Raw genomic sequence first — 24,564 nt, forward strand, 5'->3', positions numbered from 1 at the left:
GACCCCGACATATCTGTACATTCACCAGCTTCATCACAAATTGAACCTTGTGTTGAGAGGTTAACATTTCGATTGCTAACCTTTTCAACAAGAGTCATTCTTTCCTCAAGTTTTGAATAATTCTCACTCACAATGTCCAACTGGTCTAAAATAAGTTTTAAATGCGGATTTAAACAGCCATTCTCACTTTCTGCCTGTACATTTTCCGTTGACGAATCACCACTCAACACGAGCTCATTAACCTTCACCTTGCATGGTTCGCAGTACCACATTACTTAGCCGCTTAGATCAAGAAATTTCTTAAAATCTTCGCTTGACAATGTAGTACACTTAATATGGTACCATTTATTGCAAAAGCCATTACATTTAACACCCCCAGTTCTTTTAGTCACTTTATTTACACACACTCCACATACATCGTCCTTCCTCCCGCCGGCAGCCATCTTGCCTCTTTATTGGCAGAGAGCAGTTGCCTTTATAGGCAACTAAAGATCACTGAGTTTATAGGCTTAATAAGTGGGATAACTCCATGTACTTTGGCTAGGTATTGATTATGCAGGAGTTTTAACATGTTGACTATTTCAGATGTCATAATGCATCACTAGACATCTAAAGCCACTCAATATAGAACTGTTGTGAAAATTTTGAAGAAATCGTATTGCACTGAAGTATAGTTATAATGGTTTCCCGCCGATATAACCCACACCTTTGTTATAAGTCACAAACTTTATAAGCAATTGCGGGGTTTTCCACCTATTGGTTCCTCAAATCACTGTTTTAGTCATTTTAAAGACATACGATTAACAACATGCTGTTTGCATTTCCTTCCTTGCAAATCTCACTAAATACAGTTCACATTGCTATGCTATATGACTGTCGACAATACTATATACTCACATTCTTTAGTCCAGTTGTAAAACTCTACATCATTGATAGATCTAGAGAATGTTCTCCAAGTTCTTCAAATAAAAATTAATAAATAAATCATTAGAAATTGAAAACAAGTACTGTACCAAGTGTGTAGTATTATGCATGTTTATTCAGTTACAGTCCTTAATATTTTAATGTAGTTATGGAGGTGATTTACTGAAAGATCACAATGCAGATGAAGCAACTCATACAGTCGTGGGGACAAATCAGGTAAATCAGTATAGTACCATATAAAAATTATACCTATCATACTTTTCTTATCATTTGTAATCAATACAGTGTTAAATGAACATTACGAAATACATTGTAATAAACACAGCTGATCCCATTTTGCGCTGGTCGTTTGTTAATTTATCTGTAATAAGTCCAGATATCTGGGTTTACCACATCTTTGTTACTTATTGCAAATATTATTGTGAAGATATTCCTTTTATTATGAAAGATGCAGAATGCAAAATATCTTAACAGCCAAGAAATCAAGCATCTACTAAATAAGCATGTTGTTTTTATTTTCATTAAATTAGGTATACAGTAAACATATGTACCTAATGACCTCTTTACGAGCAGATCACGTAATGGCCTAAGAATCAACATAGTAGTTAATGCACTGAAGCCTTAATTCTCTGTCACTGATTCGAGGATTCCACATGATCTGAGTTATTTTTCCTTCCAGAGGGAAAAGGACAATTTGTCCTCGCGCTTAGTCCTAAAAGGACCTTTGCGCCTCCCTTACTTTAATTTTGTGCCCTCAAAGTCCAAGGCTTTTGCAAAAACCAATCAAATTTGAGGGCTCCTGTTCTCTGATATCCTTGGGGCTGAGGAGATATGCTCCCAGGTATCTTTTCCAAGTTTCTACGATGGCAGGACAATCTAACCAAATTTGCTCTGCTGACTCCTCCTCCTCTCCACAGAGTCTACACTCGTTACTCTGGCTAAGGCCTACCTTCATAAGGTGCTTCCTTAGAGGGCCATGTCCTGTCAACATTCCTAATATCAGTCTTATATCCTCCTTATTCTGGTCTAAGAGAGCTGTCCACCCTTTAACGTAAGGAGAGATAAACCAATGACCTGAGATTACTAAATAGTTGCTAAGTTTAAAAATTATGAAATGGAGTACAATCTGTTTTGGAAATCTAACACTATTTAAGAAGTATAAGATAAACTCAGCTCAAATCAAGCAACCAAAAATACTTAAAGGATAGTAGGGTTTCGACACTACTCGGTTGTTGAAAAACGTACAAGTAAAAAACTCCTTTTTATAGTAGGAAAGCCAGTAAAATTTTGTCTTCTGCTTCTAAATCTTTACTTAAAAAAAGAATTGCATATCATCATTGTGAAAGATGCCTCCTTCAAAATAGTATTGAATGTAAAAAAACTGAATTAAAAACCCTGATTAGTACACAATTCATTAACATTCTCGAAAGCATCCAAAATAGATGTAATAAAGTTTCTGAAATAAACAAGAAAACAATTTCAAAACTTGAAAAAATTAGCCCTAAACAATGTGATTTGCCTAAAGACAGATGCAAATAATAAAAATGTAATGAACCTCTCTTCAAAAATCCTCAATGAAGCGGAAATATGAGTTTTATCTAAGGATTTAAACTTTTCTGTGGCACAAAAATTGGTAAAGGCACTGGATTTCGTAACTGGAATTGAGTCGGCTGTTTCACAGTCATCTGAGGAACAGGGTGACCGGTTTCGTTGTGAGGCCAATCTTTTGCTCAGGAAAATTCATCCCACAAAGCCCAATTTGAGAATAGAGGAGAAAAGGCCATGTTGATCCCTGGGAAAGATGACATGGTCCAAATCCTACCAGCCGATAAAGGCAACGGTACTGTTCTACTTGGCTCAGTAGCGTATAAAGAAAAGATTTCTGAAACTCTAAATACTGGTAAAATATACGGTTTTAAACAAAGACCCGACTGATTCAATTGAACGCAAAGTAGCAAACATCTTAAGAAAACACAAAGCATATTTTTCAGATAAATTTAGATCTGAATTAACTCTCACCATTCCAAAATCCCCCCATATTATATGGCCGTCCCAAAATCCACAAACCTACCATCCCTCTCTGGCCCATCATTAGTTCTTGTGATTGACTTTGCAGGAAATTTTCTAAAGTCGTCTTGGACATCTTAACGCATGGCACACAGGATTCTAAAAACTGTGTTTATAGTATAAAACATAGTTGCAATAGGGAATATATAGATGAGACAAAAAGACCATTAAACGTAAGGATAAAAGAACACACAGAAAACACGAGAAAGGGTCTCACAGAGAAATAAAAAATTGCACACCATTTTGGTCCGAAGACCATCATATGAATTGGGATGAAGCCAACATAATACTTCGAGAACCACATTTCTTTAAAAGGAAATTAATAGAGGCAACTTACATTAAATTGGCAGACCAACCAATCAGTCAACCATCAGTCGAGATTAGGCCGTTTTAGTTGCCAATTCTAAAAATGAACTAAAAAGAAAACCAAAAGTATCAAATGGATAAGATATTTATAATAAACCAATTATGGTTATAATAGTCACATTATGGTTTTAAGAAGTTCATCTAGCATGAACGAATAATAATAGTAATAAAAAAGGCCCATTCCTGTCCCCCTTCCTTTTTATTTCTGCCATCTTGTTTCTGCTGTGACGATTGCTATTTGCTAGTAGCCTCTGGTCAGACGTAGGTGGCTGGTAATCGAATGCAGACGTATTGTGACGTGTAGTCTGTAGTTCAGTTACAATGATTAGTGTTGTGTATAGTTCTTTATTAAGTGCATGTTTTAGAGTTAATGAAGTTGACACACAACATGGTGGTTATGATTCCTGACTTGTCACAACGCTTTGGTATTTGTTTATTTTAACCTAGTTTGTAATTATGTATTAGGTTAATTATTTACCTGAAGAAGAGATCAGATTGCAGATCTCAAAACTTAGTGTTACTGATTTTTTGTTTCACTGAACGATGGCAAATGTCCGGAAAAATTCTGTTTCCTTCACTACCCATCATTATGTTATAAAATGTATAACACAACGTTTTGAGGATTGAAATCTAGCCTCTTCATCAGGTTAAAAAATAGTTAGTCCATTACAAAAGAAAGAAAAAAAGTGGTTCAATCATTTTTACACCTGACGAGGATAAATTTCAATCTTCAAAATGTTGTGTTGTACATGTTGTAACATATAACGATAGCAAATGTCCAAAATCCTATTATCCATTCAAACCTTCCATCGTCAATAACAAACTTTAGACAAAGAACAAAAATACTTGTTTTTTTGCTCAAAATCATTTAAGTTGTTATTAAGCTTGCACCAATTCAGCTATTGTAACCTAAGTATTTACAGAATATAATTATATTAGTTCTGTATTAATGTTGAAATGTTTCACTATATTTTGTCGCAATACAATTTTAGGCTTCTTTTTCTTCTTCAGAGAGAAAATTAGGTTAAGATTGCATATAGTACAGTAACCGTCACCAGCGATGTTGTGATTGTAGGATGAGCCGTTGGCAGGAACAGCTGTTGATGTGTCTTGGCTGTGGGACAGCATCAAACTGCAGAAACTCCAACTTGTTAAACATTATACCAAGAAGTCGTGATATTCCTTCTTTCAAGTCTACAACTTTATATTTTCTACATGTAATTCTTTACATTTTTTTTGCATGTTTTACGTTTAAATCTTGTTATTACTGTTCTATAAATTATTCTTGACATTTAAATGTTAAATTGTGTTTATTTATTGAACATTACCTCGTTCTATTCCCCTTCACTAATTATACTTAAAAAACCTTTAGCTCTTACTTCAAAAATAGATCTCAATATGTATTATTAGAAAAAGATATATTTCTGTGTAAACCAATAATCTGTGGAGTCCCACAGGGCTCTGTTCTTGGGCCTTTGCTGTTTTTAATTGCAGTGAATGATCTGAGTATAAATGTATCTGCGAATATTGTTTTATACGCTGATGATACCACTATAGTAACTACAAATAAAGATTATAACAAACTGTGGTGATTTTCACCACAGGTTATTTCTATTGGCGGGGTAACCCAGTGAACAGGGGTCAGCTGATTAGTTGTTGCATGAGAGAGAGAGAGAGGAGTCGGGCAAAGGGCAGCGGAATGATAAGGTCAACAGGGGTAACGCGGGGAGTCGTGCAGGGACAGTCGGCGGAATGACATCAGGAGGAGAGCAGAGCAGGGCGGTGTTGGTGTTTGGTGTCCGTTTCGGCTATCTGTGAGTTCGACACAGATGAGTATATTTTAGTTATATGTTGTTGGTTTGGTGTTTAGTGTTAGTTGTAATTATTTTATGGATATGAATAGGATAATGATGATGATGAGTGGGTAGGTTGTTCGCACAAGTCAGGGGAGGGTGTTTGACAAGCTGCGCTAAGGGGTCAATTTCTAAAAAGATGTAGCGTTTGCCAATGCTAGGATTTGGGGGGATAATTTGGTATTTTTTGAGTAGGGTTTAAGTGTCTATAATTAATGCAGTGCGTTAAAAAAGGCTGGCTGTTCTCAGTGGCGTAGCGAAGGGGGGGGTCCAGACCCCCCCCGAAATTTTCAGACATATTAAAAAATAAAGCATGGGGCAGGAAAAAAAGGACAGTTATCATTACTCTTGTCTACAAACATTAAATTGATTGATTTCACTGATTGAAGTGACCATTGTTAAAAATATTATTGTCCTTTCGTTTAAATCATAAAGTATCAAACGATACTTTTGGGCTCGGCCTTTCGAATAGTGTAGTGTAATCACGGTATTTCTATAGGGCGCGGTCACGTGACTTCGTAAAGTAACCTGAACCGTAACACGGCGAACAGTTTAAATTAGCGACCACTTCGTTCAAATTCGTCGTGGGGACGTAAAGTGACTGCTTAGAATTAAGTTACGACGTTGATTTTAGGTGTCATTAAACTGTAAACGTGTATATAATTATCGAAAAAAAAAACTTTCGGTCGGATAATACACTTGAAAAACTCTACTGATTAGAACTTCAACTAATTTGGACTTCAATGATTGAGGTAAACGTGGGGGTTTCGATTGAGTTAGGACGACGATTTTTGTTATCATTAAACTGTTCACCATACCTATATAATTATCGAGAAAAAAAATCACTTCCGGTCGGTAAATACCGAAGAAAAGCTCTCTACAGATTCAAGTTTTGACGATTTTGGATTTCATTGGTTGAGTGGTTGAGGTAAAAGTGGTACTTAGGATTATGTTAGGACGGTGATTTTAGGTATTAATTCAACGCCGACTAATACATATATAATTACCGAGAAAAAAAAACAATTAAATCACTTTAAATTAGCGACTTTTTTCCTATGGAGTCCCACAGGGTTCTATACTTGGACCAGTCTTGTTCCTTGTGTACGTCAGCAGGCTGAACTCATCGCTCCTGAGAGGGAAAATGGTCCAGTATGTTGACGCTGCATTAAAGCTCCAACAAAACATGAATTAGAAATCATTTTCTTTTTAGAACTGAATTCATGTATTCAGTTTTTTTTTTTTTTTTTTTTTTTTTTTTATTAAATCTGAGGACCAATAACTCCAAATCGAATGCACTAAATTTCTGTTTGCGGTAAAGAGAGATTGAGGATCACGCTGCTGTGATGGCGGACGATGTCCTCATAGAGGAAACTGATTCCACCTAGTTCCTCGGAATGTACCTTGATCGAAGTCTGACTTGAGACAATCACGTTGAAAGTACCTGCTCAAAGGTTTCTTCAGGCATTTATGCTATACGGAACCTTTCAAAATTTTGCTCCCGGGATGTACTAAAAATGGCCTACTTCGGCCTTGTACACCCCCATCTAACGTACGAGTTGAGGCTATGGTGCAGCTGTTCTAAATACAAATTTGAGCGAGTATTTAGAAGTCAAAAGAAAGCTGTCCGCATCATTTCAAAATTGAAATCCCGAAATTCATGCAGAGATGCCTTTAGGGAGCTGGGGTTGCTAACTTTGCCCTGTCTCTACATCCTCGATGTCGCCCTGTACTGCCGATTTAAGTGCGAGTTGGTCCGGGGCAGGGACGTCCATCAATACAGGACAAGGTGCAGGGACAACCTTCGGTTACATCCGCACAGAACAGCCGCATTCAAACGTTTGCCATTCGAGGTTGGTGTTAAGTTGATCAACAAACTCCCTCATGAAATCAAAAATTTGAATGAACCAACAAAATTTAAAGCTCGATTGAGACACTTTTTGGTGTCGAGGGTGTTTTATTCGGTGGAAGAGTTTATGATGAGCCGCTAGGATGAAATTTAAAGTAATTCGATCATCCTCTATTTCTGGTGGTAAATTTTAGAAGAGTTTTAAACGTATGGCTGTAAGTATGTATGAGTCTTAGGAATGAGTGTGGACTGTGTATGAACGGGTATGAATGGGGGCAATTTAAAATAAATATACATATTTCTAAATAATTTAATTTGACGATTGTATGCAATTTTTATAATAATTGTTGACACAATAAAAAGTATTATTATTACCTCCGGTCGGAATATATCGAGGAAAAGCTCTACTGATTCAGATTTTGACGATTTTGGATTTCACTGGTTGAGTCGTTGAGATAAAAGTGGTACTTAGAATTATGTTAGAATATTGATTTTAGGTATCAATTGAACGCCGACTAATACCTATATAATTATCAAAGAAAAATTTAAAAAATCGCTAATACACCGGAAAAACTCTACTGATAAAAAGTTCCGACTACTTTGGATTTCACTGACTGAGGTATTATTTCATTTTCCTTAGTATATTCCGATCGGAAGTGATTTTTTTTTCTCGATAATTATATATTTATTAGTCGGCGTTGAATTAATCTCTAAAATCAATGTCCTAACATAATTATAAGTACTACTTTTACCTCAACCACTCAACCAGTGAAATCCAAAATCGTCAAAACGAATCTGTAGAGAGCTTTTCTTCGGTATTTACCGACCGGAAGTGATTTTTTCTCGATAATTATATAGGTAGTCGAGTACAGTTTAATGATAACAAAAAATCGTCGTCCTAACTCAATCAAAAATACCACGTTTACCTCAATAACCGAAGTCCGAAGTAGTTGAAGTTCTAATCATTAGAGGTTTTCAGGTGTATTTTATTTCCGACCGAAAGTGATTTTTCAGATAATTATATGCTCGTCTACAGTGTAATGATACAAAAAATCGTCATTATAAATCATTCATAAATACCTCAATCAATGAAATCCAAAGTGCCCGAACTTCTAATCAGTAGAGGTTTTCCGGTGCATTTTCCGACCGTTAGTTTGATGTGTACCCGAGCAACGCTCGAAAATCGCCCTTCTTTTCTAAAGGGTTTTCGGCCGTCAGTGGCCCAATATCCCTGAAGGGGTATTTCATTTTCTTCACAAAATATATTTGAGTCAATTATACGCTTGAGTGAAGCTCTGTTTTGTTCTTTTTCTTTCTTATCCAGTGAATCCAACATCACTTTGGTGCCTTCTACTCGGCCAGAATCGAACTTCGTAAAGTTTCTGTAGCTATACAAGAAAATTTGTGGTATTAGAGTTGCTGTGAGAGTTTAATTTGCCTATTACATCTTTCCACTTTCTATAAGGCGTAGTTACTAAAGCTCCATATTTTTGGTATTTACCTTTTACCAGTGAATTCATTGGCAAATAACACACAAAACGCCCCTGGTTTCGGACCCCCCCCGAACGAAATTTCTGGCTACGCTACTGGCTGTTCTGTCACCAAGATCTGCCTCTTGGTAACACGCTGGGACTGGATTAGCCGCATGTCAAAACGTATCTAAAACGGTCGTGTCGATGTTGACTAGTTAAATTTTGGCAGGGGCATTACAATTGGTAGCAGATCACAAAATTGAGAGAACAGCCAGCAACCTTTTTTCTTCAAATGAAACTGTTTAATTAACATTATTTTAGTCAATTAAGGCACTTGTTTCAGAACCTGTAGAGGCGAGTTCAGTCTTTATTTAAACGTTTAGTATATTAAGAGCTATCATTTTTCAAAGACTGCAATTTATAATTAAATATTAATCAATTACATCCTACTAATCACATAATAATTTTAATTTGTCCAGAACTCCTATATATATAGAGTACAGGTTGGAAGCATCTTTCCCCTCCAGAAGGCCCCTCCAGAAGTGATCAATGCGCTGGTCACTTCTGCGGTACGACTTACAATGTTATTACATCAGATTTATTTGTAAGAGTTCTAAACTCGCCCTCAACTTGATCAGCTGCTTGACTGGATATCCAATTCTTAGAGTGAAAATTTTGAACACACTTTTCCAGTCTGTTCCTAGAAACACTTAAATGACTAGCTATTAAAGCAGGATCACAAAATGTAACATTCTTAGTAAGGCTATACTTAATAGGAGATTTGGTAACAAGCATATCACATATTTTGACAAGAATATTTTTACAATCAGTCTTAAATTCCTTTACTGCATCTCTACTAAGATTGAGTTTCTTAATTTCAGTCCTTACCGCATTCCCAACTTTTACATGTTTCTCTGCTAGAAAGTTGGCAGAATTTTTGAGATCTACATCTGTTACTGACTTCACTTTGTCAAGGATGACACTTTTGATAAACTGACTCATAAGGTCCTTAATTAGTGCACTGAGATCACTGTACAGAAAGGGAATCATTGGTTCTTTACACTGATAAGCTTTAAGAAAGGGGTGCAATTGCTGTGCAACATACATAAAAAAGGCAAGCCTAACAGGTAAGATTTTCTCTTTCAGTCCTTTAGCCAAATTACTGTAGCTCTTTGATGATATTTTGATACCTTCTTCTACACCCTCGACAAACTTTTCTAGGCATGGCAGTGCTTTAAGAGCCTTTTCAGCTACTTCAGCATTCTCCAGCCACCGAACAGCACAAAACTTTGCCGGAAAAACAGGATTTTCTTCTTCACTGAACCGTATATACTCAGCTCTTCTGGCAGGCACGTCTTTGAAAACATAGTATATACCACGAAGGAATTCAGCTAGTTTCCATGGAACAGTATTAAAGCCAGACTTGAAACTATTATTAACAGTGTGTAGACCACATGACCCTAGCTCAAGAAAGATTGGAGATTTCTTTCAAATAATTCTAATAAAAGAGAGCTCTTTCAGAAAAGCAAAGTTCACGTTAGGTCCGTCCACTGAAACTTGCAATAATTTTTGGAGTGACAAATCCTTTAGTTCTTCCTTAAAAGCACTGCACAAGTCTTTGGCGCGGGACCGGCCTAGGAACGCAGATGAAAAGTAATGTGTTTCCACCTTATTTGTTTTCTTACACCAATCTGTTATCACAAAATCCATCAGAAGTAATTTTGATTTTTTGTTCAGGCTCTTGTCAAATGAAATAACAAACGCATCTGCGTTCCGCGCACTGTTAAGGACACATTCAAAATAGTAGGGACTGAGACCAAAAGTGATACTGTAGCCTACTTTGAGTCGGCCAAGAGCCATATTCTTGGCGATTTGGCTGTCGGGGAACATGCGTTCGAAGAGCGCCGCTTGCTTACCCGTCGCTGCTAGCGAGGAGTGGTTGTCAACGGCCTGAAGGCACCACAAAATATCTGCCGTCGTAAGATCGTCTTTGGCACAGAATCGCTCCATACGACTTTGCTGGCTCGAAATCGTGCTCTTGGATACATGTTGGCTCGGTGTAGATGCCGGAGTCGTCGGGGGCGCCGGTGGGTCGTCGCACTCGGCAATGTCTTCAACCGAGGAGGGGGCGGTAGATGGTCTCACCTGCGAAACAGAGGAACATAGGGCGATCAGTGTTATTTATTCATATACGAAAATACGAGCGATTCACTGAGAAGACATCTACGAGTAATTTAAAAAAAAAAACGTACGTAAAAGCTAAATTTTAAAAACTGTTGCACTTACCGGAGATGTGCTGAAGGCACGAATATCAGCTGTCGATTGCCTGGCAGCTAGAGCCTTCTTGTGTTTGGCTGACTTGATATGACTAGTAAGTGCCATCTTCCCCATATTACTGAGTTGCCGGGTGCCTTTGCAAATAGTATAGTAGAACTCTGTGTCCCTCGTCGCTCTTCGAATGTCTCGGAGCGTAGGATCATTAACAATCCAATCATCATGAAAGATGGTTTTCTTGTTGGACATGGTGGGCACGGTGGTTGGACACGGCGCGGTGCGCACGGCGACGAACTGCTGGGAGCGAGCGCCGACTACTGGTGACTGATGTTGTAAACAATCAGGGCCTAGTATCAAGGGCTGCACCATTTTGCCTGCCGGCGTGACCCCCTGGTCACGTGACCGCATACGTCACGAACCTGACGTCTGCCGCGTCTACCCGCTTGCCACTATATGGGAGCGTTATGGTTTATACGCTATTACACATCAGTAGAATAATATAGTTAAGGACATCCTTATATATTCTTAAACTGTGTGATCTGCTGAAACTAGCAGTATAAATATATTTCAGTTTATATCGATTTGAAAATTGTACAACCACAAAAAGGCGTGTTTGAACTCCGAAATGCAATACATTGGAAGTTTATAAGCGTTATTTTTTTGGTTAAAAACAAACTTTTAGCGGCAAAGTTGTAGTAAGTTTCAACTATAAGTATCTATAAGTTTCATTGGAAGAATTGGAATAAAATATTGTTAATATTCCCTTAGGTTTTTCTATACAAATGAATAATAGAATAATTTTAGAAAGAAATAATATCCGTCGAATCTACTTTTTTTCAATTTGCACACATCTTATTGGTTAATAACTATTTAAATAATTTTATGGATGTTTGAAAATATTTTGTGACTTACCTTAGACAATGTAAATGTCTAGTAGAACCAATGACGAAAAGATTGCAAGTCCAAATAAAATTAGTTCGTTCATGTTACAGCATTATTTGTTTACTGGTTTGTTTAAGACGTCAATACCTAAAAGTAAAACTACAATTATGCATGTTAATAGATTGATACCACTTAATAGTTACAGCACTCATTTATCTAGTTCAACACTGTTCTTCAGTCTTTTTTTGATTGAATCCACTTCTTAGCTTGTTTAAGCTGTTTCCTCTCGCATTTTAAGTTACTAAACACACCCAGGATGTAGGGATGTTTGTATTAACGTTCCTTTTATACAATGTATCATGCTCTCTTCTCAGATTAGTTAGTTTGTGTTCTAAAACATCAAATGGAAGATTTCAGATTGTTGTTTTCTTCTAACAGATTCTCGCATTTTTCGCGAACAGAACTCGGTTGTACGAGGTTACTTTCGTCTAATCGGTCTGTATTTAGCGGCTCAATTCGAGTTTTTTTGGACTTAAACTGTCTAATCGTTCAATTGCGTTTTTACGAACACGTCGTTTTTCTATCCGTTCATTGCGTACATCGTCATCGTCATTACTGATAGTGGGAAGTTTTATTGACGGAACAACAAAGGGCTTTAATAACAATTTCTGAGGCAGCCCTAATAAGCGATTTTTCATGTCATCAATATAGTCAGATGGTGCAAAATGATCACTACACACATAGGCATACTTACAATTTACTGTGTCTCCTCTTTTACACTTTGATAACCAAATCCTACAAGTCTCACTGTCTTTTGGAAACTTATGGTACACTATTCGCTGTTCACTTCCTTTAGTCTTTTTAGACTTATTTGGACAAGTAGCCACAGCACAACAACTCATTTTGACACTGCATAAATAAACTAAATCCACATCAAATCACTGAGGATCAACCTCAATTAAATCACTTCGGCAAGTGCAGCAGCGTGTAAACGACAGTGCGCCAATGTAACACATGTTCAACGCCAACACGGCCAGTCCCTGCAAGTAGCAACGCGGTGCAGGCGCGGTGGCGGTATCTGGCCTGATCAGGCCAGTGACGTCACGGCACCCTCCTCCCAACACTCCGCCTGCCGTGGCGGCACCGCGCTGAGATCAAAGAAATGGCTCAGCCCTGCCCTGGTAAACAATAGCCACGCGCGGGCTGGCGGGTGGGTGGGTGGGGGATGGGCGGCTGGTAGGCGAGTCTGTCGCACCGGCCGGGCCGGGCCAGCCGAGCCGCCTCGGCTGCCTGCTTCATGCGGCGCGTCGTCTGCAGGCTTGGACTCGGCGCGGCGGCAGTAAGTTTATTTTGTGTAAAGGGATTTTATATTTTTCCCTGACCAACGTCGAAATTCCCTGACTTGAGACCGGATTCCCTGACTTGTAGCATCCCTGAATAATTAGCATAAATTTTAAGTGTAGTGTTTTGTAAGGTTAACTTTTTATTCATTATTTATTTATAACTAGGATGTTTGTGTTCAAATTTTGTGTATAATAGGTGTCCCTGTTTTGGGAAGTATTGTTGATAATTTTTAGTTAACCCTGGAGAGGGCGCGTCACTGATCCACACGTACTAGGTCGCGTGGTGTACAAAAGACCGCACTATGTATTGCTGTCTTTAAATCATTATAATTGATTAAATACTGCTTTATATACAATTCTTATTGATTACAAGGATTTGGGAATAAAATAATGTTACTGAAAATGTGTTCAAATGTAAAAAAAAATCATTTAATATTTTTATATACTACAAAACAAAATTGTTTTAATAAAAGTTTTTAGTATAAATGAGGAGATATAAAGTGTAGCTTTAAATAAACATTTCTACAAAACAAAATATGTAATTTAAAAGAAAGTAGATTAAAACAAAAATACAAATTTTTAACATAATATAAAAACCTAATAACCAACCGTAGGGTTTAATAATCGAATATCAAATCAAATAAAAAATTAAAAATAACTTACAAACTGCTACGGTAAACAATTTTTCGCTCAAACTTTTTACTCTCTTCACTCATCATCGTCTGTATCACTGACATCCCTTTCTGCAGCGGCACATGTAACACAAGCAAAGGATGTGTGTTCCCGGCAGATGAAGCGTTGACATTGAGGGCACCTCGTGCGACTCTTTCGGTTTTTGGCTCTTGGACAAAGAACACACCTTCCAGTTTCATGCTGATCTTCTTCGACCACTGGACGGGCTGGTTCTGGTTGGCCACACAGTTGCTGGATCATTTTCTGTAGTAACACAGGCAGTCGTGGCATTCCTGCCCTTTTTATCATTTGAGGGTTACATAGATCTTTTCCCAGAGATTTTATGAAGTTTCTTCTGTCATCTGCGTCCTCAACGTTACTCCGCAATATCACAAAACTGTTGATGCCAGATATGTTCAACATGGAGAAGAACACAGTCAATGGCCATCGGTTGCTTTTTCTGGAAACAGAGTAGGCTGCTTTCATTTGATACACGGTGTCAACCCCTCCTTTGCATTTGTTATAGCTGATTAACATAATCGGTTTTTGTTTGTCACCAGCCTCCTCGTCTATAGTGTCACTATGATGAAATGTTGAGAGAAGTAACACAACTTTATTGGACCTAGGCACATATGACAGTAATGTCATGTCACTTTGGTAGGCAAACAAACTTGAGTTTACCTTCCTTATTTTACTCTCTATAAAACATGGGGGTATCACGTTTATTTTTTTTCAATGTGCATACTGAAGTAAGACGGTGGAAGTTCTCTTGCCAGAGGTATTGATCCGTACCAGTTATCCATTGTCACATGGCGTCCGGTCCCTGAAATCGGAGCTATCAACCGAATAGCTACATCTTTTGATGAGTTGCTGTGCCTGTAGGGTCCTGGTGGTTGTCTTGCCGGATATATCTCCAAATTGGCAGTGTAATATGTCCTTGCATCACACAGTCCAAATATCTTTATGCCATAACGAGCAGGCTTGTTTGGTAAGTACTGCCTAAACGAACATTTACCATGAAATGCCTCGAGCATTTCATCAACTGTTACAAAAGCACTCAGTGCATAATGTGCTTGGCATTTGCTGACAAATTCCTCAAATATGTCACGTATTGGTGCAAGATTGTCTAGAGCTTTACGCTGTCTTCTGGAACTAATATCATCAAATCTTAATGCTCTCAACAAAAACTTAAAGCGCTTCAAGGACATGGCTGACCTAAAATACTCAATGCCAAGACCGTCTGTTGACCATAAATCTTCTAGTTTTGTGTGAGAAGACCTTAACATTTCAGCCAGGTACAAAAGGCCCAGTACAGCGTGAATTTCGTCACGGTCTGTTGACTTTGCGTCTCTCTCTCTGAGAAAGTTTTGTCTATTTTTTCAATCAATATGTTTGTAAAATTTACAATTTTATCCACCAATTCGTCTGAAAAAAAGAGTTTCCAACATTCAATAGGTGAAGTTTTTGTAGTGGCATCACCTCTTGGAGAAGGTAATCGTACGTCAAGTCTCTCACCTCGTAAAATGTTGTATCGCCGTACTCCGCCTCGTAAATTCTCAGTGTTCATATGGGTATCCCATCTCATTACGTTGTCCTTGCCAAGAATATAGTTCTCTCCTCTTCTTACATGACCTTGAACATTGAAATCTTCTTCATGGTCTGCCAAGTCATCAAGCGAAACTTCTGAATTTGTGTCATGCTCACTGTAATTCTCTTCATCTTCTGATTGTTCCGATCCTTCTCTCTCAATTGGATTTTCATCAATTGTTTCTATGGTATTCAATTGTTCAACATCCGGAAACAACTGTCTTCGTAAACGCTCTCTCTCTGCATCTGCGGCACGAGCTTCTTCTATTTCCTCCCTTTCCACACTTTGCATCAATTGCAGTAAACGTCTCTCTTCGTCATCCATCACACACACAATATTACTCTAATATAATAAAATAACTTTTAAAACTGAACAATGATATTGCATAACCTAATCAGTCACGTGGTGTACAAAAGTCCGCACAACAGTTCACACTAGAGGGCGCGTGGTGTACAACAGACCGCACCGCTTTGAAATAGCTCTACACTGCCTCGTGTCCTTGACGAAACTGGCTGAGAACAATGGTACGTGCGGAGGGAGAGGTGGGGATAGATGTGCTAGTAGGAGGGGGAAGTGCGGGCTAGGGCTACGGGGTTTCTTTCATAAACAATAACGTGTCTCCTGCGGAAGTTTGTACACCACGCGCCCTCTCCAGGGTTAATAAATATAAGGTGTTATCACCTTTATTTGTGTGTATTGGACATGTTTTGTAAGGGAAGCTGAGTTTTCAGAAAAAAAAATGTTTTTCATATCGCCTGTTTCAGACAATGTCAATAGATGATTCTGCAATAATTAACCTTACTGAACAGTTACATATTTAGAAAATCACAATATAAAGCTGTTAAATATTGCATATCCGCAACAGGAATACCACTGTAGTCAAGCACTAAGTCAGTCTACTGTTCTTATATTTATATTATTTTGATTAAAAAGTGTTTTATTTATTGTAAAACACATGTTACTTTGTGTGTGAGGAAAATGTCATTTTCCTTTTAAAAGAGTCTCTTCTATGAATTGTAATTGTAACAGTCAAAATAGCACTATATTGAATAAAAACATGTGCTTCTAGATAATGAAAAAGTAAGTAGAAATAGTTTGTAAGAAACATATATTTTTAAATGGGTTGTTCTGTGTATAAACACAGACAAAAAATGACAGACACGATTAGCAGTAGAACGTGTCTACTATTCTTTTTTGAATAAACTTAACTTAATAAATTACAACTTTGTGCTGGTTGATTATAGATAATGTCATATTATACAATATACATAGTTTCAACAAAAATAAAAGAAATAAAAACAACATCCTACTCTCCTCACATAGATCCCAGGGAAGGTTATCATAAACTGAGATTCCAATGATTAGTAAAAATATTTAAATTTTAATTGGTTAACATAAAATTTAGCTGTCCGAAATATTGCTGAATAGAAGATTACGATACTCCAACATTTCAACATAATAATTAATTATTGGATAATTTTAGATTAATATCATTTGAAACAATATTAAATATATTATTCAACTCGGAAAATAAAGAAATTCCATTGATATGTTATAAGAACAACAATGGTTTGTAAACAGATCTTTGAGGAACTCCACATCACTAGAAGAATCAGTAGCTCAAGGTACGTACAGAGATTAGTTCAATCACAGACTTTACACCATGAAATCCTGGAGGATACTGGCTAACTGCATCTTTTTTGTACCTCCAATGTGACCAACCTGAGCAGACGGATCCATAGTATAGCAATCAATTCATGCTAGTGTGGCCCCATATCTTAAAGTAAGAGTCCTGATGTGAACATTTGTATTACAAGTTCTTCCACCTTTACTGTTTAAATATATAAGTGAAATTAAACACCACATTGGTTTTATTTAATTTGTTTATTAATATATAAAAACAAACACAAAATGTTTAAAGTAATAATAAAGTATAACAAAGTAAACTTAACTAAAACACTAAATAAAAAATAACAAATCCAAACATCTTTGACAGATTAAGAGTATGGCACATTTCACTTTAACTTAACCCTATTTCCTTGTTATTTTGTAATCTAATAACAGCTAAACTAATTTTAGATCTTCAGTGAAATTAACTACAAGTGAACATTTTACTATAGGAAACGAATGTTAAGAGATGACTTGTCTTTCCTGCCAAGCGGTTTTTTGTTAATTCCTAACTCATCCACTACCTCTTTATGCATAAATAATTTACTGCTAAATCTTGTACACCTATTGTGATCCTGATCTACATGTCATATTTCATCATAATTGAACCATGTAGCCCTACAGTGAATACGCACAGACAAAAACAAATTTTCACGAAGATTTTTTTTTAACTCACAGTAAAATAGACATTTCAATAAACCTTTAAATTTATTTTATGATAATAATATACAATATTCTATCCTATACTTTGTGTATATGAGAAAGAATATTTTTATTGCAACTCTGGTTTATTCTAAATAAAATAAAACATTATCATAATATCTTCATAAACAATGTCTCTTTACATTACTTTGTACTCACTGCTTTGGAAAAAGTGTCTTATTATTAAAAATTTTCTAGCATTGAAATTGTTAAACTAGGTTAGACATTGCGGTGTTTTAAAGTATTTTAATTCTACATTAGTTCAGGATAATGCTTTTGTTGATACAAGTGTCATCTCAGTACAACAAATATAAAATCTCATACAAATGCACTTTTATATGAATCCACTTTCAATTTTTTTAAAGAAATTAAATTCACTTTGGTAAATATCTTGCATTACTGTGCTATTACAAAGCTCCATCCAAAGATTATATTTATAAATTTAAATAGAAGAGTGGGCTGAAAATGTATATTATTGTCTTTTGCAAGGATAAACGCAAAATCTCTTATATTTGACTTAAATCCCTTCTCCTTAAAAATTAACAAGTCGATATAGGGCTAATTTATAATGATTTGGTAGTGTCAAATTGAAATTATCATCAATTTAAAATCAAATCACAATGGAAATATATTTCTATAATATTTATGGACCTACATTTGTTATTCGTGAAGTTGGAGCAGCTTATAATTTTACTGCAGTACAAAAAGATATAAATTTGTAGTTAGATATTAATAAATGCTTAATCTGTTTATTAAAATGAACAAATTGATTACTTTATAGAGAGCAAATAAAAACACACAAAACTTTTAATTGGACTTGATATATAACACCATAAATTAACTGAAAATGTTTGAGAATGATTTACACAATAGTAGCTAAGTGGATTCGACTAATCAATTGTGCAGTGATTAGTTTTGTTTAAAGTCCACTGCTACAAATTTCTTTTTCTAAATTACTTTCAACTTTGTGCTGAACTAAAAAAACGAACCTCATGTTTTCTTTACCATAGATATCTAGTTAATGCAACACTGCATGATTGGCAGGGGACGGAAATTAGAGAATTCTAGATCTCTAATCTAGGTGCAATAATTAATTCTAAATTTAAAATCCTATATGAAACTAGCATTTAGATTGTTCCAGATCTTTTAAATGACTAGCAATGAAATATCAGTAGAAAATTTCATTCAAGTTATCTTCAAATCTTACAAAATTTAAACCTAAAACATAGATTATATAAAAAACTATTCTAACAAAAACTAAATATTAAAAAAAAAAAAACTATGCTAATAAAGACTAAATAATAAACATTTCAATAAACTATCATTGTATAGTCTAATTATAGTTTAACATCGTGCTTTTGTTAATGAAGCTTTCTTTAAAAATAACGAGTGTGTGACTGCTACGTAACGGTTATTTTGTAACAAATTTCAAGATCCTTGTCATGGATCTGTTACTCGTAGGAATAATATTAAAAGGAATACAATGTTGAGAATGTGCGTGTATCTGTTCTGCAAAGCTCAAATCAATCAACCCAGAAGCAATCTGCTGCATTAGGAGATTTAAAGACAAGTTCACAACAAATTTTACATTGTGATATGAATCCTCATCCCTACAAATTAGTAGTTACACAAAAACTCAATACTGCTGATCTTGAAGAACTATTTTTGTGTGAAAGCCTATTAATCATAGAAACATTTTGCAGTATTTGTGAATTGCAACAATGTTTGATGAAGCTCATTTTGAGCTTTATGGTGATGTAAACATGCAAAATTGTTGTTACTGGTCAAAAGAAATCTTAGGGAAATCCATCAACGACCTCTGCATATTGAAAAAGTCACTGTTCCACGTGTTACTATTATTGCCCCTTATTTGTTTGAAAATCAAAAGGTGAAAGAGTTACTCTGAATAAAAGGAACGTTACATTGAAATGATTCAGAACTTCTTAGTTCCACAATTGCAACAGTTGGGAATAGAAATGAACACATTATGGTACCAGCAAGATGGAGCGACTGCACGCATAGCAGATGTCTCAATGACTCTCTTACAAAAACTGTTCCTGGGACATCTCAATTAATGTTTTGGGGATGTAGTATGGCCTGCCCGGTCTCCGGATCTCACTGCTTGTGGGGCTATCTTAAGAGCAAAGTTTTTGTTACGAAACCTCACACCATTGCTGATTTCAAGAACTGCATTAGAAATAAAGTTGTTGCAATACATGGTAAGATGAGTAAAGCAAATTTTCAGAAAAGATTACAGACTGTGTGGATGTTGGTGGGGAACATTTATGTGATGTTATATTCCATAAATGATAATGGCGTAACTATGTACTTACTTTGACCACTTTAATACATTTTAAGTATTAATTCGTGTAACATTATTTCATTTCGACAACTGTCAGGTTATTTTGGACCACCCATTACAAAAAATACCCAAATCCTTAACTCCTAAAGAAGAAAGATCTGACTGATCAAAGTTATTAATTATCCTTCACTCTAAGTGGGATAAACAATTTTGGGGCAGGTAGGTAAATTACAAAATGTGTAAAATTAGTATGCTTTCTACTATTTTTGCAAATATCTTTAAAACTATCATCCAGACTGTTTTAGGTTATATAACTTTTAAAGTACATTAAATTTTTACAAGATTAGCAAATATTTTTTTTAAGGAGAGGCCAATCCACTTTTACGTCTTATTCTGCCAATCCTCATGGCCCACTGGCCTGTGCGAGAATCTTATGAAACAGAATAAAAAGGAAAGTCAATAGAGTAAATGATTGATGGTACTGATAAAAAGTAGTATGGTCTCGAACAGAATTTGAACCTGGGTTATAAATGTAAAAATAAAGGACAGGGGTGTACCTAGAAAAGATAGTTACGTAAGAAGACCTGAAGACAAAAAAATTAGGCCTCTTTGGGAAGGATTCACTCATCATCAGTGTGTATGTAAAAGTGGAAGTCTCCAACCTTTTGATAGACACTTTCTAGAAAATACAAAAAATATGGAACAGTTACTATTCCTATTTACATGAAGCTTAAACGCAATTGAATGCAAGGTACACCAGGGCCCTAAATTATCTTGCTCCTCTCAAGTGAACCTCAAAGCTCATGTCCCTTGTAAAGGTAAATAGTTGGATGAATTCATAACATTCAATCATCGCAGCAAGATTTTAGACATGGAAGATGTTTGACATTCTGCCTTTACAGACTGTCGTTCAGTTTTCTCAACACAAGAAAAACAAATATGCTCTTTTAATAAAGTCAAAAAAGATATAAAACTGAGAAATAAACTTCAATTTTCATAATTATAAGTACACAGGAAGATGAAATATATCTTTTATATTTATAAAAGAATAATATCTGCAGCAAGTGACTCCAAAAATAGCAAAATTTTTACAATAGCATATGTTTTCCTACTTCAAAGCTCAAAATTATTAATCACATTAAAAATATATAGGATCAATTTTGTTTAAAATGTAAGTAATTTTAAAACTATGTATACAAAATGCTCTATACAACATCTTGAGCTATTTGTAGTGCAAAAAATAGTCTTAATTATTCAGCTTTCTCTCCTTCTTCCCAAATATAATATTCTATTGACAAAGATTTTTTACTGCCATTTACCATTTAGAGCTAAGAATTGTGAACAAGCAGTCAGATCTTTCTTCTTTTGAAGTTCAAGGTACGAGGCTAATTTTACTGCACTATCAGTTGGACGGGTTGTCAACACACCACTGTAACATGTTCTGGAAGAGCCGCAGCCAGGGAGCGGCCTGTAGTTGAGCAAACTGGGGAGGAGAGTAGGGCTGCTGCCACAGTAGTGTGCTTCTCTCTGGGTGAGGCATCAGGGCTAGGTGCCGACCGTCAACAGAACATATCCCCGCTACCCCTCCTGACATAACACACAAGATAGATTTTGATACCAGTGTTCATAATTCAAAATTGTTTAATGATTTAATTGAAATAAAACTGGTAGAAAATAGTAATTGCTCATTTGTAATTTAAATCTACCTTTTGCTTGCCAATTAATATTCAACAAAAAGGGGAACAAGTTATTTTGTTAGGCAAACTTTTAAAGTTTTATTAGCTGAGCTGTTTTTAATTTTTTCCAAAAAGATGAAGTGATACAATTATTTTGTTCATTGCAATTACATAACTGTTGAGTAAACACAACTTTATAATTTTATGTAATATTTAATGCTATTTTGAAGAAAATGCCATTTAACCCTTTTGATCCCGGGAGTTTTCGCATGGGCGTCTGCCCACGTCCCGGCGTCTGGCGCTCGGGTATCTGCCCCAGTCCCGGCCAAGATTTATTGAAAATGTAGTGCTTCGGCAAAAGTTACACAAACTTTTTATTAATCAATGGATTTTATTGATTCTTTTTTTAATATACTCTAAGACTCTACTACAACATAAGCCCACCTAGAATTATAATAAAAATGCACACACAATTTTTTGAAAAAAAAATTATACCAAAAAATGTTTTTTTTCAAAATTTTCTGTTTTCCATTTGATATAGAAGGCATAAAATGAAATTTCTGCTCAAAAATGAAAGCATTATGTCCTTGTACATATAAACATGAGTTGTATTCTAAATTTTGACTTAGTTATATTCACAAATAACTGAGATACAGGTTTACAACTAAATAATGCACATTTAGTTCCACGGGCACAACATTACGAAAAACACATGAAAAATGTATGTACAGATAAAATTAAGTATTGTCACTTGCTAAGTTACAAATTATAACAAAAGAACATGAATAGTTATATTTTAGCTTTCATCAATTGCTTTTATGATGATCTTATTGTTACAAAAAATGTTTTTCTGGTGTGTTCACTAACACTTGTGCAGTGGAAAAACACTTTGTGTGTAGTCCTTTTTTACATTTTTTACAAATGTAGCTCGATTTTTTCCTCTTGCCACCCAGTCTGGTGCTGGCTGCACTGAAAACACAGCAATTTCTTTCCTTTTTATTAGGAAATTTTTCAAAAAAAAACGGGGTAGTATTCCAGCATTGCCTCCACCTTGATTTTCATCATCACTGACATCGGTGTCTGGAATTGGGGTGTCTCTGTTCTTTGAAATCAAACCATTCAGCAGATAAACTGTCAACTAGAGTCACTAAAAATTTTAGTCTAGTCATAGGATTGGTGGTATTTTGTTTATACAAAATATATGAATTCAAAATCATCCTGGATAACAAATTGAAAGTTAATTTTTTCCAAAATTTGGCCGACCTGCGATCACCCATGTATTGGTTTGTAACATTTGGTCATGGCCATCCACACCGTCCATAAAGTTATTGTACTCTCTTATTATTTTAGAGGTTTAGTAGTAATGTATATTTTATTTCCTCGTTTTTTTTATTTTTGTTGTTTCTCCAGCTTTATACACAGTTGATAACAACATTACAGGTTTTTTTTGTGTTTTCCTTTGTCTAAAAACCAAGTAACAGCATTGAATTTTTCCTTTTGTATTTTCTTTCCCCAATTGTGTAATTTGTTTTTATTTCTTGAGGCACACCCTTCCTGTTCATTCCAATTGTTCCAGTCAAATGGGTACACTTAGTGTACAAAGCTTTGGCCAATCTAACAGAAGTAAAAAAATTATCAACAAATATATGAAAACCTTTGTATAAACATCCAGCTACATCAAGAAGTTTCATAACTACATTGTAGGCCAGGCCCTGTTTCCCTTACATGTTGTCAATCGGTATTTTTTGCTCCTTTATAGACAAAAAAATGCACACAGTAGTGGGTTACTGCATCACACAGTACCCACAACTTGATTCCAAATCTATGGTGCTTTTTAGGGGGATTCTGCATCAAGGGGTTTTGGCATTTAGTCGGTATAATACTTTTCATCAATAGAAAGGCACATATTGGGACTATAATGGTGCTTAGATATCCTATTCATATGATCTATTAGGGGTTGCATACGGCACAAGGGTTCATAATTTGGCTCCTTAGGTTTAGGAAGGTTCCGTGTATTAACCATATGAAAATATGCCAAAATTTCTTGAAATCTATTTCCTACTCATCATTCTCCCGAACCAACTACAATTCTGACTGTTAGATTTCCACCAGTAACTTGCATAGGTAGGTTTGTGATTTAGACCCATATTTTATTAGGATACAAATAAAAGCCTGAATTTCTGCAGTTTGTAACTTTGACCCATGTTCTCAAACTATTATGAAAGATGCCGGGACAACAGGACTTCAGACTCCATAGAACTAGAAATTGATGGGGAAACTCCAATCAGACCCACTACTTGTTGCAAACCACCTTAATCTATATTTTACAACGGTAGCTGACAAAACATTAACAGAAATGGGGGGACTCACACAAACAAGCAAACAACTCAACCAGCCACAGAATCAAATACCTGATATATCGTTATGGCCTTGTACCTTGAAAGAAACAGAAGAAGCCATTTCTAACCTCAAACAAAAGCCTTCGGCTGGAGGTGGATGACATCTCATCAATCCTTTTGAAAGGCTGCTCAGAGGAACTTGTACCACCTCTGACATCTATTTATCAACAAAACTTTCTCCCAAGGCATTTTCCCTAGAGCTCTAAAGTTGGCAAAAGTGTTTCCAAAACTAAAAAAAGGATCTCCAACTGACATCAACAACTACAGACCTATATCCCTCCTCTCTACAATTTCAAAAGTGATTTAAAAAGTAATGTTAAACCGGCTTATAACACATTTGACCGACCACAATGTCCTAACCACCCAACAACATGGGTTTCTGAAAGGAAGATCAACAATTTCAGCACTGATAGAACTCACAGAATTTCATTAAATGCATCAAAAATTAAATTTCTCGGATTGATCATTGATTGTCACTTGAGCTGGGATGAGCACATTAAATTTGTGATTGGTAAAATTAGTTCTGGCTT

At 35.9% G+C, this 24,564-nt stretch overlaps 2 protein-coding genes across 2 annotated transcripts in view; one reads left to right on the plus strand and one right to left on the minus strand.

The window, feature by feature from the left end:
- The window catches only part of LOC124358407 (DNA ligase 3-like), a 109,156-nt gene extending 104,549 nt beyond the window's left edge, over positions 1–4,607 (plus strand). The window contains 2 exon segments of the mRNA XM_046810706.1: positions 1,071–1,140; positions 4,433–4,607. Coding sequence (XP_046666662.1) covers positions 1,071–1,140; positions 4,433–4,534 — 172 coding nt within the window. The 3' untranslated portion in view covers positions 4,535–4,607.
- Positions 4,608–17,152: 12,545 nt separating this feature from the next.
- The window catches only part of LOC124357663 (phosphoribosylformylglycinamidine synthase-like), a 56,725-nt gene continuing 49,313 nt past the window's right edge, over positions 17,153–24,564 (minus strand). Inside the window, 1 exon segment of the mRNA XM_046809642.1 lies at positions 17,153–21,546. Coding sequence (XP_046665598.1) covers positions 21,362–21,546 — 185 coding nt within the window. The 3' untranslated portion in view covers positions 17,153–21,361.

Source organism: Homalodisca vitripennis, chromosome 3 (genome assembly GCF_021130785.1).
Source record: "Homalodisca vitripennis isolate AUS2020 chromosome 3, UT_GWSS_2.1, whole genome shotgun sequence".
Classification (NCBI taxonomy): domain Eukaryota; kingdom Metazoa; phylum Arthropoda; class Insecta; order Hemiptera; family Cicadellidae; genus Homalodisca; species Homalodisca vitripennis.